The sequence below is a fragment of the Scleropages formosus genome, chromosome 18, assembly GCF_900964775.1.
Source record: "Scleropages formosus chromosome 18, fSclFor1.1, whole genome shotgun sequence".
NCBI lineage: Eukaryota > Metazoa > Chordata > Actinopteri > Osteoglossiformes > Osteoglossidae > Scleropages > Scleropages formosus.
The window spans coordinates 19,844,366-19,858,645 of NC_041823.1; the positions used below are offsets into that span (position 1 = coordinate 19,844,366).

The window sequence follows — 14,280 nt, forward strand, 5'->3', positions numbered from 1 at the left end:
CCTGAGATGTACAATAGGTCCCTTTGGATGACAGTCTGTTACATGAATAAATGTAAACGGAAGTCCTTCCGTCCAAGTTAGGCGAAGAAGGAAATATGCCCAGTCGGCAGGGGGCAGTAGAGTTCTAACAGTGCCTTCCGGAAACCGGAAGTTGCCGCTACTGGGGAGGAAGAGACGCGTCAATTTCCTTTCAACGAAATGTGTGCGAGAAATAAACAAAAAATAAAGCGACAGAGTCTGGCAGTTTGGGAAGTTTCAGGTAACGGGAACGCTTGCTGGAAGTGAGATATAGTAATAAATATTTATGTCATTAAAAGAGCATCCTGACTGGCAAGCAGTCATGCGTTTTTTTGTAATACGTATCGAATATTTTCTTTCGTATGCTGCGGGTCGTTTCCGAATTACTCACGGAATCATGTGTGTGTAGTTGACAGTCACACAGTGTTATTTCTGTTTTGGGAAGAATGAACGGCCAGGTTGACACGGACGTGGACTACAAGCGCAAGTACAAGAACCTGAAGCGCAAACTGAAATTCCTGGTTTATGTGAGTCTCCGTGTCCAGCGCCCCTGTGCAGTGCTGTGTCTGTGTCTTGTTTCTGTTTCTACGCATCCAGCTTTGCCTTTGGCTCATTCATCTCCCTCGTACTTCACTTGTGTCCCGCAGGAGCAGGAATGTTTTCAGGAGGAGCTGAGGAAAGCTCAGAGGAAGTTGCTCAAGGTCTCCAGGGACAAGAGGTCGGCGGGACTCTATTATTATTATATTATCATCATCAATGATCATCATCATTATTATCGTTATTATTATGTCTCATAGTTCATCACTTCAGCATTTTACACTACATTTACTTTTATCCATTTAGCTGATGCTTTTCTTCGAAGCCACTTAAAATGTTAAGGTACTTGGTTATTTACCCATTGGGTAATTTTACTGGAGAAAGTACCTTGCTCAAGGGTACTACAGCCAGAGTTGGGATCTGACCCTGTGACCTTTGGGTCCAAAGCCAGCAGTTCTAACCACTGCACTACCTGCTGTCCTTTAGTGTATCTGGATATGGTATGGATGAGTGACCCAGTGTAGGTCTTCGGGTGCTCTGGTTTCCTCCCACACTCCAAAGACATGCTGTTCAGGTTCACCCATAGTGTGTGAGTGACAGAGAGAGTGTGTTCCACTGATGTATGGATGAGTGACCCACTGTAAGCAGTGTTATCTAGCAGTGTAAGTCACCTTGGTGAATAAGGTGTGTGGGCTGATAACACTACATAGAATTTATTGGAAGTTGCTTTAGAAAAAAGCGTCTGCTAAATAAATGCATGTAAATGTACAGTATATGCAGCTTAATCTGGCTGGGTATTCTAATGATCAGTTCAGGCTAAGTATCATCATGGAGTGCTACAGCAGGAGTGAGACTGGATTCAAACCAGCAGCCCTGGGTTAGGGTTGAAGGATCATCTTCTATGGTTCATGAAACCTAAGTCGCCTAAAGTGAATGCTGAAGGTCTACAAGGGCTAAGGGAAGGACTGTGAGATTGGAGTTGTTGGAGGAGGCAGTTATAGCGCTGCTTATCCTGCTTTTGCCTTCTGTTTCAAATCAGCTTCCTCCTGGACAGACTGTTGCAGTACGAGAGAGTTGATGAAGATTCTTCCGGTACGTCTCGGTGCATAAACTTTGTTAATTCACAATATTAAAATTTAGGTATTCCGTTGCTTACGCTTGGTGGTGTATTGTGTTTGTGTCAGACTCCGATGCCACGGTTTCCTCCGACAACAGTGAAGGAGAAGGACTGAGGGACAGAGAGAGGGAATGTGTTAAAAAGTGAGTATGAGGGCAACACACCAGACCTGAGCAGAGTCAGTGTTTTATATGTGTCATACATTGTGCGCATAATGTTATTGATCAGCAGCATTTACACTGTTGGGCAATTCATTGGAGCAGTTTAGGTTCTGTGCCTGAACTATCTTGATTACCTCTCTTGAGACTGCCACAACAGGGCCAGCTACCTGTACAAGACCATGTCCTTAATCACTTTATCAGAATCTAGTAAAAGGTATGTTTATATTTTGTACATGTTAAAAAGCTGTCTGTGTTCTCCCATCCCTCCCAGGAGGAGGAGCAGCCCTGGTCTCCCTGGGCATGTCTCATCCTCTGCCTCCCATATGTCCCTGTTGTCTCGCCCTGGGGTGACACCCCTTCAGTCTGCAGCATCCACCCCTTACCTCAACACTGTGAGTTTACACCCGTGCTGTGTGTGTACGAACAAGTCAGCATCATTGGTCTCGCTATTTGTCATCCATACCTTTCTAATTAATTATTGTCGGCATCCACTGGCATTACTCGTTTTCAAATTTTTATCAAATAAGTTACTTGGTCTTTATCAGTATTGTGTGTTATATTTAGTTTTTTTACCATTTTATTCATATATATGAATGTATTCTTTTTGCATTTTCTTCTTTCATTTTTTCTGTATTTCACTCATTTTGTGGGATGTATGTGTGCACGCCTGTATGTGTTTTTGTTAAAAATTGGTTCATGAGGGTGTTCTGTGTGTATGGTGGGTAGTTGCCCTTCCCCCCAGAGTATTTGGCTCCTTCCTCTGATCGAGGGAAGAAAGAGAGAAAGACAAAGACGACCAAACACAAGAAAGACTCTGCGGGGAAGGTGAGAGAGGAGAAGATGATAGTGGTGTGCACACTACATAACAGGCAGCTCAGCAGACATCATCATTAATTGGCTGCACATTTAATGGGCATTTAAAGTCTCAAGTTACTGTTGTTAGATACACATGTACATTTTGACGGTATAGTTACAGGAGCTAGAAATGGTTCACTTTTAGTTAAAGCTACACAGCTCAATCTGCTGAATTAAAGTTGACATCAGTTGGGTCGCGTGTATCCATAAAAGGTTATATGCCATGGTGGTGCAGTATATATTTTTTATAATATAAAATGAGCTTTGGTCAGAGATTCAAACATTTAAAAAATGTACCAGAAAAATTCCTTTCTCTCAGAACTGTACTCAACCCCCCTCCAGTTTTTCCCTGGCCCTTCTTTGGTTTTTCTCTATGTTAAATGTTTCTTATTTATTCCTGCCCTTCTCATCCTTCCTTTTTACCTTTCATGTTTTTCTTACCTCTTCTACCACCATTACCCCCATTTCTGCCCACACTTATAGGTTGTGGCCCCTACAGCTTCTAACTACCCCTCTGCCACAGCGCCTTCTGCTACCCCTGGTACTCCTTTCAGTTGGGTGCCACGACAGATGCTGAGCGGAGATGCAGCAGAGGAAGAGGGTGACAGCGAAGGTGATAGCGACAGAGGCGAGGAGGAGCGAGGCGAGGGGGAGGAGGCTGAGTTGGTCATTGACATTCCTAACGAGTGAGGGTGTGTGCCTCCCGTGGCCACACCCCATGGGGGTTAGTCTTACCTTGCAGTTTTCACTGTGCACTCAGCAATATTCAATGCTTGCAAAACTACAGATGGAACTCATTACTTATTTACATTCAGTTGTATTCAAGACTCCTGGAGGCAATGTCCCAGTCTAAGTTCAGGGCTTTCTTAGTGGCAGTGACTTGAAGGCAGGAGGGCACCATGCATGAGGTACAAACACTACATACTGTCATTCAAAGGGGGATGAGTAGGAGTATTCCTATCTGGTATCTCCAGTGACATGAAGATGCACTAGATGTCAAGGCAAAAATTCAGGAAGGGACCCTATAGTACTGTGGATATTTGGTGTTTGACAGTTTGTAAGTTATATATTAGGAAAAATTTGGAATGCACTACCCCACTGTTTAATTAATTGTAAAATGAATGCAAAGATGCACAGCAAAAACAGCATATTGCATAGTACATTAAAAAAGGAAACGCATGCATACACGGACAAGATCATATCAAGGTAGCGCGGGTCCACTCCCAGGTGATTCCATATTTTTTATTTTCATATGTATTTTTTCTTACTGCGGAAGAAATTAGCCTGTGCCCCCCACTGTTATGATTAGAGCATGTTTTTAATGTTAAATTCTGTAAACAAACACACAGTAGGGATAGAAGTCATTTACTGAATGATCATATGATATAAAAGCAACTGCAATGCATCTGGTGTATCTTTTGGCATAGTTTGATATGCGATACACAGTGACGTAATTTAAAAATAAGTGCCACATCTCCTATAATGATGACATATGACTTAGACATGCAGTTTAATTCAGTTTTAGAATCAATGAATAAATTGTTACTGTTTTCAGTTTTTCACACTGTTAGTACATGTGTGTCGTTCTGAGTAAATAGACCTTCCCTGATTCTTTCTTTTACTCTTTTCACACAGGCTGCAGGAACAGTTTTGCAGTTTTTTTTGTTTGTTTGTTTTTTAAGTTAATAAAACATGTTAAACTTCTCAAAAGATTGTGTTCTGTTTTCTGTATCTATACGTAGTCGCTATTTGGGATGAATCTCCTGGGGAAAAATGTGATTCACATTATTCTCCTGTCACTTAAAGTTAGCGTACACCATCTCCAGCTGAATGAAATCCAGACATGACCATCTGTGTCTCATCTGCTGCACTGGGTCACGTTGTTTTACTATAGAGCATTTCGCAGTATTGTGCCGTGCCTTGTGTATCCAAAGAATATAAATACATTTTAAACATTTTAATGCAGTTTCATATTATGGAAAGATAGTATCCACAGCATTTATTGGCTTCACTCAGATTTTGTTTGGGTGTGTGTGTGTATTTGAACAGCAACAGAACAGTCAGTTACCCCCCCAAAGCAAAATTGCCCAGAGAAACATATGGGAATGCTGATTTTCAAGTCATGGCCATAGGTGTGGAGACCAGATTGTGTTTGTGTACTTAGAGGTACAATGTGGTGAACTGCAGCCAGGGGGAGGGACAGGTTAGGGAGGAGCAGAGATACAGTATACTACAGGCCCTTGGTGTAAGTTCATACAAGGTGGGACAAACATGGGTGGAGTGTAAAGAAGACATGGGAGAAAACTGATAGGTATGGGCAGCAGGAGAAAGGACAAGACTGTCACTGAGTACTTTCATGGTTTCATACTTCCCTCATACTCCGCAGCTATTAATGCTAGATGTGATAGCTATGCCTTCTACAGCTGCTAGGTTCCCAAGCTGGATTTTGGTGGGACTTTGTTTTTCCATCTCCGTGTGGGGAGAGGGAGAGACACATTTTTCGCAATGTTACCAGAGCTTTTACAAGCAGATGCCCCCTCGGGGCTTCAGCGGAGACCATCTACAGCAGCTCTGTCACAACCTGGGGAACGGACAGTCCTTCGCTAGCTTGTACAGTGCTTCCCGCGATGCTACAGTCTTCTCTGCACTTTGTATCGGCAAAGGATGGAGACACAAGGGGAGTGAGGGAGACCACAAGGTAAGTTCAGCTTGCCTCACTTCTGTCATTGTTAGGCATGCTGGTAAGTTGCCGTCATTGTTCGCGCAAATCCACGAGAAAGACAAGTTATCACACGTTGAAACCAGACAGGTAATGCTGTTTCTTTGTTCACATTCTGCTTTGTTTCTGCCTTCATTCGATTTCTGAAGGGATCTAATTACAGGCTTTATTTCTGTGCTCAGGATGATGAGGGCTTGGATGTTGAGTTGGATGAAACACGCGCTGAAGGAAGCAGGGTAAAGCAGTTTTTTTCACATTATTATACAAGTATCTGCCACATCCGTTATAACCTATTATCTGGTTAGAACAAATTTTAGAACATTATTTAACGGTGAAATACTTTCCCTTGTCTATGTTGCCAGTTCGTCACAACCCGTTCACATAGAGCAATTGAAAACGAAACACGTTTGTCATAATCTTGTACCTCTAGTACCGTATATTTTAGGATATCACAAGCTAATTTAATATTTGTCATGCTGTGACAAAGATGACATTAAGTTGGAGTATAATTTGTTACGCGTGTTGAAAAATATGGCCACATAGACATATGAACGTTCGCCTGCAAAAGCCGATGAACAGGCTAAACGTCTTTGTTGTATTTTTCCCTCTTCTTTCTTGTCATGCCAACCCTTTCCAGGAGCAAGAAGATGGAGATGGGAAGTCCCAGAAAGAGGGTGCGGTGGGTCTACCAAGCTTGCCACTAGCACTTCTTGGGGATGGAGTCTATACCTCCACCAACACACATACTCACATATGGGACATCATGATGCTCAAGTTTGTTCATAACAAGACCCTTCCTTGGTGTCACTCTATGGAAGGCGATCTGTATGTGTTAACTGGCAAGCAGCATATTGCTGAATCCGAAAAGGGAGACGAGCTTTGTCTGTTCTGGTCTGCTTTGTGCTGTTCCGTGGCCGACGAGAAGAGGAAACACAGTTTTGGGGTATTAAGAACTGCTGATGGAGGGGTTAAGTTACTGAGCGTGGGAGCTCTGGAGGAAGTGCTTGGAGTAAGTGACCTGTTTCCCGGTAGGTGTGATGAGAGCGGTGGACCAGGGGAGGACAAAAGTGATATGCAGGCTTTCTTTAATACAATAACAGCAGAGTTGAGCACTGACACACAATCGCACGGTCTGGGTCCTGAAAGCACTGCTGCAGATGTGCAAAGCACTGCGAAAGAACCACCGACCGCAGCAGAAGAACAGACAGAGAGCATCCTTGTATCCCTCATCTCCTCATCGTTCTCTCTGCTCGCCGTCCCCTTTCGCCCCATTGTCTCCACCATTACCCACATCCCTAGGCAGGTATCTGACGTAATCCAAGAAGATGTGGGCATACTTTCGGCCCTGCCGTCTGACACCTTCTCAGTCTTTTACAGCATCGTCTCAGATGCGACAAGCGGAGTCATGTCTGCAGGGGGGCTGCTAGGTGCAGCAGGGGAACAGTGTATTTCTTACGTATACTGCTGCACGGCATCTCTGGTGGACACTCTTCTCAACACCTTCGTGGAGGGGGTAACCGGGGTGGGTACCCTGGCTGGAGATGGGGTAGGCATTTTTCAGGGAATAGCGGCGAATGCATGGTCAGTTTCCAAATTTATTACTGGTACAGCGTGGGAACACAGTGAAGGCTATCTGTGTGCAGTGTTCTCAGAATTGGGCTCTCAGATGCAAGGGGTGGGTGGTGGGCTGGGGAAACTAGTCATGAAAGGGGGCAGAGGGGTAAGCAACGTGGTGAAAATAGTGGGAATGGTGATGGCGGGGAGTGTAGATATGGTAGTGCAGGCCATGATGGAGGCCTTTGGAAAAGAGTGATTTGGACTTCTTGTTCACTTAAAGGTCTGTCATTTAACGTCTTATAGACTATATACGTTATATATAGTATATATAAAAAATAAGTCGTCATGTTTTCAGTCAACCAGCAGTATTTAAGGAAATTGTCGATTGCATTGTACTTTTATTTGAATATATTAAAATGACATTAAAATCTGAAGATGTGTGGAATATCCTGACTTAATTCTGGCAAAACTGAAGAAATGTGGTCAGAGTAAGTAGTAGTCTCTGCTGAATGGTTTGGATTATTTTATTAAACATTCATGCATTAACTGAATGTACTACACATGACACTGAAAATGAACAGTGGATCATGTGTCGTCTTACTCTTCCTGACGTACGTACACAGAAATGCTTTATAATATATATATAGTCGTCAAAAGAAAACCAATGGGGACGTCCAACGTACAAGCAAACTAAGGTGTCTCCCCGATATTTGTGTACACATTAACTCCGCTGCGTACTCTTGATAATATCTGTGGTCCCCTCGATGCAAAGCAAACTGTTTCACCGCCGAAACAGTCCAATACTCGGCTCCCTGCGATTCTGCACACGGCAACACAGCGAAACCTACTCGGTAAAATGGCGGACTGAAAGTTTGTGCCTGTTGCCGTGACAACAGCACAGGAAGTAGAATTTAATTTCGCGCAAGGAAGCCCGCGCGGCGCGCCAAATTTCAAAGAACTTCCTGGGGAAGAAAGAACGACTGCCAATCGAGTTTTAAAAAAAATATGGAAAAATAATTGCCGTCCAACAGAGCCGACGGACACAGTGTGTCACCCCTCAAAGAGTGACTGCGTGTGTGTGTAGCGACCGTTTGTTTGTGGGGTTTCCGTCAGAACCCGGTGTTTTTTTTTTAATTCCTCTTCAGCGAGTCAGGCTCAGGCTGCGGTGAAGCGATTGGGAGCGCGCGGCGGAGACCGAGTGATCGGCGCGCGGACACGACACGGTATGAGGATACTGCGATACAGGCTGTACGTGGCGCGGCCACGTCTTCCAGTCAGTGTAATGGCTGCCGTTAGTTGTACGTTTTGACACGGACGCCGGTGTTCATGATCTCTGCCGCATCTGTCAGCCAGTGTCAACCTGGTCTCGACGGCAGCTGAGCTTCCTTGTGTACAAAACTGGTGGCCGAGCGCCGATGTGACTGTGACGAGTTTATGTTGGGGATGCAGTAATAAACGGCTGGGAAGCCACACAAATACACACATTTCCATTATGACTATGTGTCCACACCGTGCACCTGACCAACTCTCTAATAAACCCTTATGAAAGTGGGCGATTTTCTCCACAACTGTCGCAGAGTTCACTCAGTAAAGTAGAAAAAAAGTTGCGGTTTTCAGTAATGCCTCAAAGTTGAAAAATGTACGTACAATTTATTGAAATATTTGTAATTTTTTTTTTTTTTTTTTTCCCCCTCACAGGAAACTCACACCTTTGAAGTGGCCCTTGGATTAAACCACACTGTGGTTGTACTTCTTTTAGAAACACGTGCAGGGCGTTTCCACTGATTTTTCTTATTTATTCTGTACTGCTCGGGGTATGCTTTAGACATATTTTAAAGTTGAACGTAAAATCTGCGTTATCATCCTGTTTGGATGCTTTCAACAGCACGTACTGCACTTCGTTGTAGTGCAATTTAAGATGAAAGAATCCAAATATATTTAAGGGAAGAATATAATACAGCAGATTTTTCCATAAAAAGCTATTTTCCCAGGTCGTATATACTGCGCAGGAGTGTTGAACAGCTGCTCTCAGTCTGTCAGTTGAATCGCTTGGGCTGGTTCACACGGTTTAGGTGCCACCATGCTGTCAAAAGTACAACCTTGCTTCCAGCTTCTGAGGATAGGCTCCTCCTCCTTGTCGACTGCCGCTGACCCTGCCCAAGATCTGTACACGTTCAGGCCTGCCCTGCCCCGCTCGGTATTCCGCTTGGGGCGGAAGCCCGAGCTCTGCGACGTGACGCTGGAGTCTACGGTCATCTCCAGGGTCCACGCTGAGCTTCTCGCAGAGAGGGAAGATGGTGGGGATGAGGAGGGATGGAGGGTCCACATTAAGGACCGCAGCACTTATGGTAAATTTTTTTTTTTTTTTTTTTTTTAATCTGTTCTTCTCATGGTTGTTGTGGTTGATATTATTCTCACACCTCTGTGCATGTGGTTGTCAGCTCTCGAAGACTTGCAGAACTGTTTTGCACCCAGATATAATTCTGTAGGCTTTTAACTTCTCGAACTCCTTCATGTCTTAGGCACCTGGGTGAACGAACTTCGGCTACAGGCGGGTGTCCAGTGGGAGTTGTCGGATGGCGACACCCTGACTTTTGGAGGTCAATCGGACTCTGGAAGCCCTGAGTTCTACTTCCTCTTTCAGAAAGTAATGCTTCCTCCTTCTGAATTTGATGCTATTACTGTGCCAAAGGCCAGCTCCTTCACTTCTGACATTCAGGATCGAATCAGAACCAGCCTGGACGCTAAACCTCAACCAAAATTAGGCCTTTCATCAATGTCAATAAAAAGAGCAACTGTAATTCTCAATTCCATTGGGAGTATAAGCAAAATGAATGGGAGTTGCTGGACCTTCAAGAGGACTGATGATGATTTGCATCCTCAATCTGGCTCCCTGACTCCCCCTTTCTTGGTTTCTCCTTCTACTCCACCATCCGTTCCCCCGGCCACTGTTTCGACCTCCAAGTCTGTGCCCCCCTCCTCCAAAAGCAGGCGCAAATCTGCGCACACTGTGTTACTGGAGGATGACAGTTCAGACGAAATGACGGATGTTGGCGGGACAGGTGACGGAAGAAGAAAGAATGGGAGTAAGAGGAGGAGGCTTTGCAAGTCAGAATGTGAAGTGTTTCACCCCCCTGCGTACCAGGAAGAGCAGTGTAGCAGTGAACGCCTTGAATTTAGATCTGAATCCAGGAATCCAAATGGATACAGCCTTTCGCCGCACTCCAGAGGAAAGCTGACGCAGCTATTTGCCGTTTCAGGCCAAAGACAAGGCTTAAGTTTGAGTCTGAGAATGGATCCAAATGATGGTATTTCAGCTTATGGTCTCCGCAAAGAAGCGTTTGCTTCATCTCCTTCCTCCCGAGGAAGGAGGAGGGCCCTCAGTTCTCCTGCTTATTCCTCGCTCGTGGTCAGAGGGCAGAGTAGCAACCTGGTTTCTCAACCATCAAGACTGTCTGACGGAGACAGGGAATTTCCAGGTGTTCATGTCAGTAGTGGGTGAGTGTTTCTGGACCATTTCTGACTTACTCTTAAAACCACTTGGTGTCTCCACCGTTGCAAGCAGGCAGGAGGCTGCACTGTGTTGACTTAAAATTTATAAATATATTTTTTTTTTTCCTTTAGCAAACGTCGAGGAAGGCCAAGAAAGCATCCTATCATCCCTCAGCCACCATTGGGCTCACCTTTCCACTCCTTGTCTGGTGCTGTGGAGGGGGAACGGGCCCGAGTGGAGGAACCCTGTGCATCAACAAGCTGCCGCCTGCCCCAGCAGGACACAGTACAGTGGATCCAATGTGACGACTGTGATGCATGGTACCACATCGACTGCGTTCAGCTGGACACGGGTGCTTTTGCTCTGGACACCAGCGCGGACTTTCACTGTGGCTGTCGATGAGACTGCCGAGAGGATCATTTGGGGTATGAGGACTGAGGTGTAGGGACGTCTTTGCTGCCATGTATGCCAAATGACTGACCGTGTCTAAGAGACTGAGTGACCCAGTGTGACGCACAGAATGCAGGGCTGCTGTAAATAAATTTAGGTTGACACAATTTATTTGAATTGCTTAACTGTAATGGTTGATGTTACTGAGGGTTTATACAGTACTCTGTAATTCCAGTATTTTGTAGCCTTTTCTGTTGTGTGCTATAATGTTGACAATATTGGTATACCTTCACCTTATTAAACAGTATTGTGAGGAATATGCTTTTTACACATGAATGCGTATAGTGCCCAAGGTCAGTTTTGTTTAAAAATATTTGATGTCAAAGAAATGTATATTCCCACAAGTAAAAAGATATAAGGTAATTTTACTGGAAAGGTGTGTCCTCAAATTTCATAACATTTGGTTAGCTCTTTCCTGATAATGTCGCAGGACCACAAGCAAGGTATGAAAACTGTGAATTCACTTAATCACCCCAATGAATTTATGTTCTGTAGTTCTGAATTTGAGCACTGACAAGAGCCTCCTCCTTCCTAACGGACAGGAATGGTTAATAGTCCCACTATTTAATTCTCAAAGATATTGTAATGCACTTCTCTATGTAATATTTATGCAGTTGTTTTAATATTAACTCTAAGCCTATAATTTGCCTTTTTTAACTATCTCTCTCTCTCTCTGCATTAAGACTATGAACAGAATCAAAGGTGTATGGTTTTTTTTTTTTTTTTTTTTATTCTGACATTCTTGAATTCACCCTCCAAAATAATCAGATCTGAATCAATGATTTAACTGTTATAGGTTATCTGTGGGTAAATAAATACATCAATAATTCAAATAGTGCTGGTTAAATGTTTTTGAAAATCTTTTGCACCTTTACTACTTTGACTGTGTTGAACTTGGTGGTTAATATAACTGTCATTAACTAGAGGTGTAAGTTTTTTGCTTGTTGACTGTTTTCTCCTATCAGAAACAGAATGTATTTATACATTTCTGAGAAATTAAAATAAATCCATGCAATTTAAGCATCTCAGATGAGAATTACCAGTTTTCCCTATGTGATAGGCCTAATCCATTCTGTAAAATCAGTGTTGGGTGGAGGACATTTATACGGGAGCTTACATCGCATTACTCCAGCCTTCTGTGGGATATATGGATATGTGTTGGATGTGCCGTGCCAATGTACACTTCTCATCTGTACCAGTTTGTTACAGAAATATAAGAGAGCCACACATCATTCCAAAAATTGTAGAAATAAGAAAAAAAAGCTGTGAAATGGGTTCAATGGCAGTTACACAAAAAACAGAGGTTAGAGCTCCTTGAACCTCTACTCCATGCTGAAAGTCATATAGAATATTTCCATGTACTCTACATCTACTTCACATTCTGTGCCCCAGATCTTCCCATGAAGGTTTAATAAAGATTACTTCTGGTGGTTTGTGAGGCCATGGAAGGTATTTGATGAAACCACTCCAATTCTTTAGCACTGTGCAGGAGAGCATTACTCACTTGTGCTAACCATTTGCCTTGGTGAAAGTGCCTGCAGTCTGGAGCCTATCCCAGAATCACTGGGCACAAGGCTGGGGGAGTACACCCTGGACAGGATACCAGTCCTTTGCTGGGTAGTCAAACACACTCATTCACCCACTCATACATTTGGCAGGACATGGGCTGTGAACTGTTTTAAAGTGTATCAAGTCATGCTGGGTTAGCTGTTTGACTTTGCCAGGTGGGCATTGGGAGGCAGTAGGGTATTGAGTAAGTTCAAGTTGTTATTATTGTCATTCTTCTATATAGTTCGTATACAGTGGAACGAAATATCATTTCTCCAGGACCGTGGTGCAACACAGAACAGAAGTACAAGACAGCAATCTGACTGCCTCAGGGAAGAAGCTGTTGTGGAGTCTGCTGGTGGTGGCACAGATGCTCCTGTACCTTCTGCCAGATGGTAAGAGGGTAAAGAGCCCATGACAGGGGTAAGAGGGTCATCTGCAATACTGGTGGCTTTGCGGATGCAGTGGTTGTTGTATGAGGTGTCGATGGTGGGTAGAGAGACTCTGATGATCTTTTCAGCTGTTCTCACAATTTGCTGTAGGGTCTTGCAGGCTGTGCAGGTCCCATACAACATGGTGAGACAGCTGGTCAGGATGCTCTCTATTGTCCCTTTGTAGAAGGTGGTGAGGATGGGAGGGGGCAGTTTGGCTGTCTTCAGCCTCCGGAGGAAGTGGAGGTGCTGCTGGGGCTTCTTGGCTAGGCAGGTGGTGTTGAGAGTCCAGTAGAGGTCTTCCGTCATGTGCACACCAAGAAACTTGGAATTTTTGACTCTTTCCACAGTGGGTGGGAAGACTGCTCTTTATGCGTTTCATGACTAGCTGCTCAAAGCGCTTCATAATGATAGGTGTGAGTGCAATCGGCCGGTAGTCATTCAGGCAAGATACAAATTATTTTGTTGGCACAGGGATGATGGCGGTCGTCTTGAAGCACACAGGGACAACTGCTTGCCTCAGGAAAATGTTGAAGATGTCCGTGAAGACATCTGCAACCTGAACAGCACATTCCCTGAGCACCCGGCTAAGTATGTTGTAAAGACCTGCAGCTTTCTGTGGGTTAACTTTGGATAGAGCCTTCCTGACATCTACTGCAGACAGACAAAGTACCTGGTTGGTGAGATTTGGGGTGGTCTTCCCTGCTGGCATGTTGTTCTGTGCTTCGATCCGTGCATAGAAATTGTTCAACGCATCTGGGAATGAGCCGTCACCCTCACAGACAAGTGGTGTAGCTTTGTAGTCTGTGATGGCCCGAATACCTTGCCACAGGTGCTTTGTGTCCTTGGAGTTTAGGAAGTGACGGTGATGAAAATATTATGAGAAAACAGAGTTTGCACTATGGTGCACCTAGTCCTGTATAGTAGCATCGTATTCCTTGATTACACAACCATGCACAGCAACTGTTGGACCTAATGACTTCCACAAGATCGCTGCCTGATCATTATGGGTGCCCCACTGTGTTTAACAGTTAGCTAAAGACATTGTGGGTTAAATCCTTTGGCTTTCTTCAAATGTAAACCCATCGAGATGCAGGAAATACGGTGAAAGATGGCTTGGCCTTGAATAAAAGTGCTTTCCAAGTGGCAGCTGAACCATAAATTCCAGCTTTGTGAAGCTTGTGATGTAAAGTTCTTGTTAATACTGGGTCTCAGAGGTGCCAGTTGAATTCCATGTCCATCTTTTGGACTGCATTTAGCAACTATCCCATCAAGTGTCATTCTCTCCCTGTAGGTGAGCTCTGATTCGCGAACATTCTCTCTCCTTGGCGATAATTTGTTCGTATTTGGCCTACACCGTCGTCATTTTTGAGGCAGTTCCGCTTGACATATTA

At 44.2% G+C, this 14,280-nt stretch overlaps 3 protein-coding genes across 4 annotated transcripts; all 3 read left to right on the forward strand.

The window, feature by feature from the left end:
• Positions 1–158: 158 nt before the first annotated feature.
• On the forward strand, positions 159–4,325 carry ino80e (INO80 complex subunit E). Of its 2 annotated transcripts, XM_018732000.2 has the most exons (8): positions 159–259; positions 464–545; positions 666–736; positions 1,595–1,647; positions 1,740–1,815; positions 2,105–2,225; positions 2,560–2,658; positions 3,172–4,325. In XM_018732000.2, the coding sequence occupies exons 2-8, from the start codon at positions 465–467 to the stop codon at positions 3,376–3,378; spliced, it is 708 nt and encodes a 235-aa protein (XP_018587516.1). In that variant the 5' UTR covers positions 159–259; position 464; the 3' UTR covers positions 3,379–4,325. The 2 variants fall into 2 exon arrangements, with proteins under 2 accessions (XP_018587516.1, XP_018587517.1); XM_018732001.2 differs by lacking the exon at positions 2,560–2,658.
• A 635-nt stretch (positions 4,326–4,960) lies between these two features.
• LOC108922106 (uncharacterized) lies at positions 4,961–7,347 on the forward strand. The gene is made up of 3 exons (XM_018732011.1): positions 4,961–5,386; positions 5,590–5,643; positions 6,045–7,347. The coding sequence occupies exons 1-3, from the start codon at positions 5,045–5,047 to the stop codon at positions 7,218–7,220; spliced, it is 1,572 nt and encodes a 523-aa protein (XP_018587527.1). The 5' UTR covers positions 4,961–5,044; the 3' UTR covers positions 7,221–7,347.
• Positions 7,348–8,694: 1,347 nt separating this feature from the next.
• Positions 8,695–10,978, forward strand: tcf19l (transcription factor 19 (SC1), like). Its single transcript, XM_018732012.2, has 3 exons — positions 8,695–9,312; positions 9,487–10,462; positions 10,589–10,978. The coding sequence occupies exons 1-3, from the start codon at positions 9,045–9,047 to the stop codon at positions 10,857–10,859; spliced, it is 1,515 nt and encodes a 504-aa protein (XP_018587528.2). The 5' UTR covers positions 8,695–9,044; the 3' UTR covers positions 10,860–10,978.
• Positions 10,979–14,280: the final 3,302 nt, after the last annotated feature.

What these genes read in the sequence shown, in the direction of transcription:
- ino80e (XM_018732000.2), top strand. Translation starts at nt 465, where the DNA reads ATGAACGGCCAGGTTGACACGGACGTGGACTACAAGCGCAAGTACAAG. An exon ending in AACTGAAATTCCTGGTTTAT is followed by an intron (nt 546 to 665) that starts GTGAGTCTCCGT and finishes TGTGTCCCGCAG; the next exon opens with GAGCAGGAATGTTTTCAGGA. An exon ending in AAGGTCTCCAGGGACAAGAG is followed by an intron (nt 737 to 1,594) that starts GTCGGCGGGACT and finishes GTTTCAAATCAG; the next exon opens with CTTCCTCCTGGACAGACTGT.
- LOC108922106 (XM_018732011.1), top strand. Translation starts at nt 5,045, where the DNA reads ATGGTTTCATACTTCCCTCATACTCCGCAGCTATTAATGCTAGATGTG. An exon ending in GGAGTGAGGGAGACCACAAG is followed by an intron (nt 5,387 to 5,589) that starts GTAAGTTCAGCT and finishes TTCTGTGCTCAG; the next exon opens with GATGATGAGGGCTTGGATGT. An exon ending in CACGCGCTGAAGGAAGCAGG is followed by an intron (nt 5,644 to 6,044) that starts GTAAAGCAGTTT and finishes AACCCTTTCCAG; the next exon opens with GAGCAAGAAGATGGAGATGG.
- tcf19l (XM_018732012.2), top strand. Translation starts at nt 9,045, where the DNA reads ATGCTGTCAAAAGTACAACCTTGCTTCCAGCTTCTGAGGATAGGCTCC. An exon ending in TAAGGACCGCAGCACTTATG is followed by an intron (nt 9,313 to 9,486) that starts GTAAATTTTTTT and finishes TTCATGTCTTAG; the next exon opens with GCACCTGGGTGAACGAACTT. An exon ending in GGTGTTCATGTCAGTAGTGG is followed by an intron (nt 10,463 to 10,588) that starts GTGAGTGTTTCT and finishes TTTTTCCTTTAG; the next exon opens with CAAACGTCGAGGAAGGCCAA.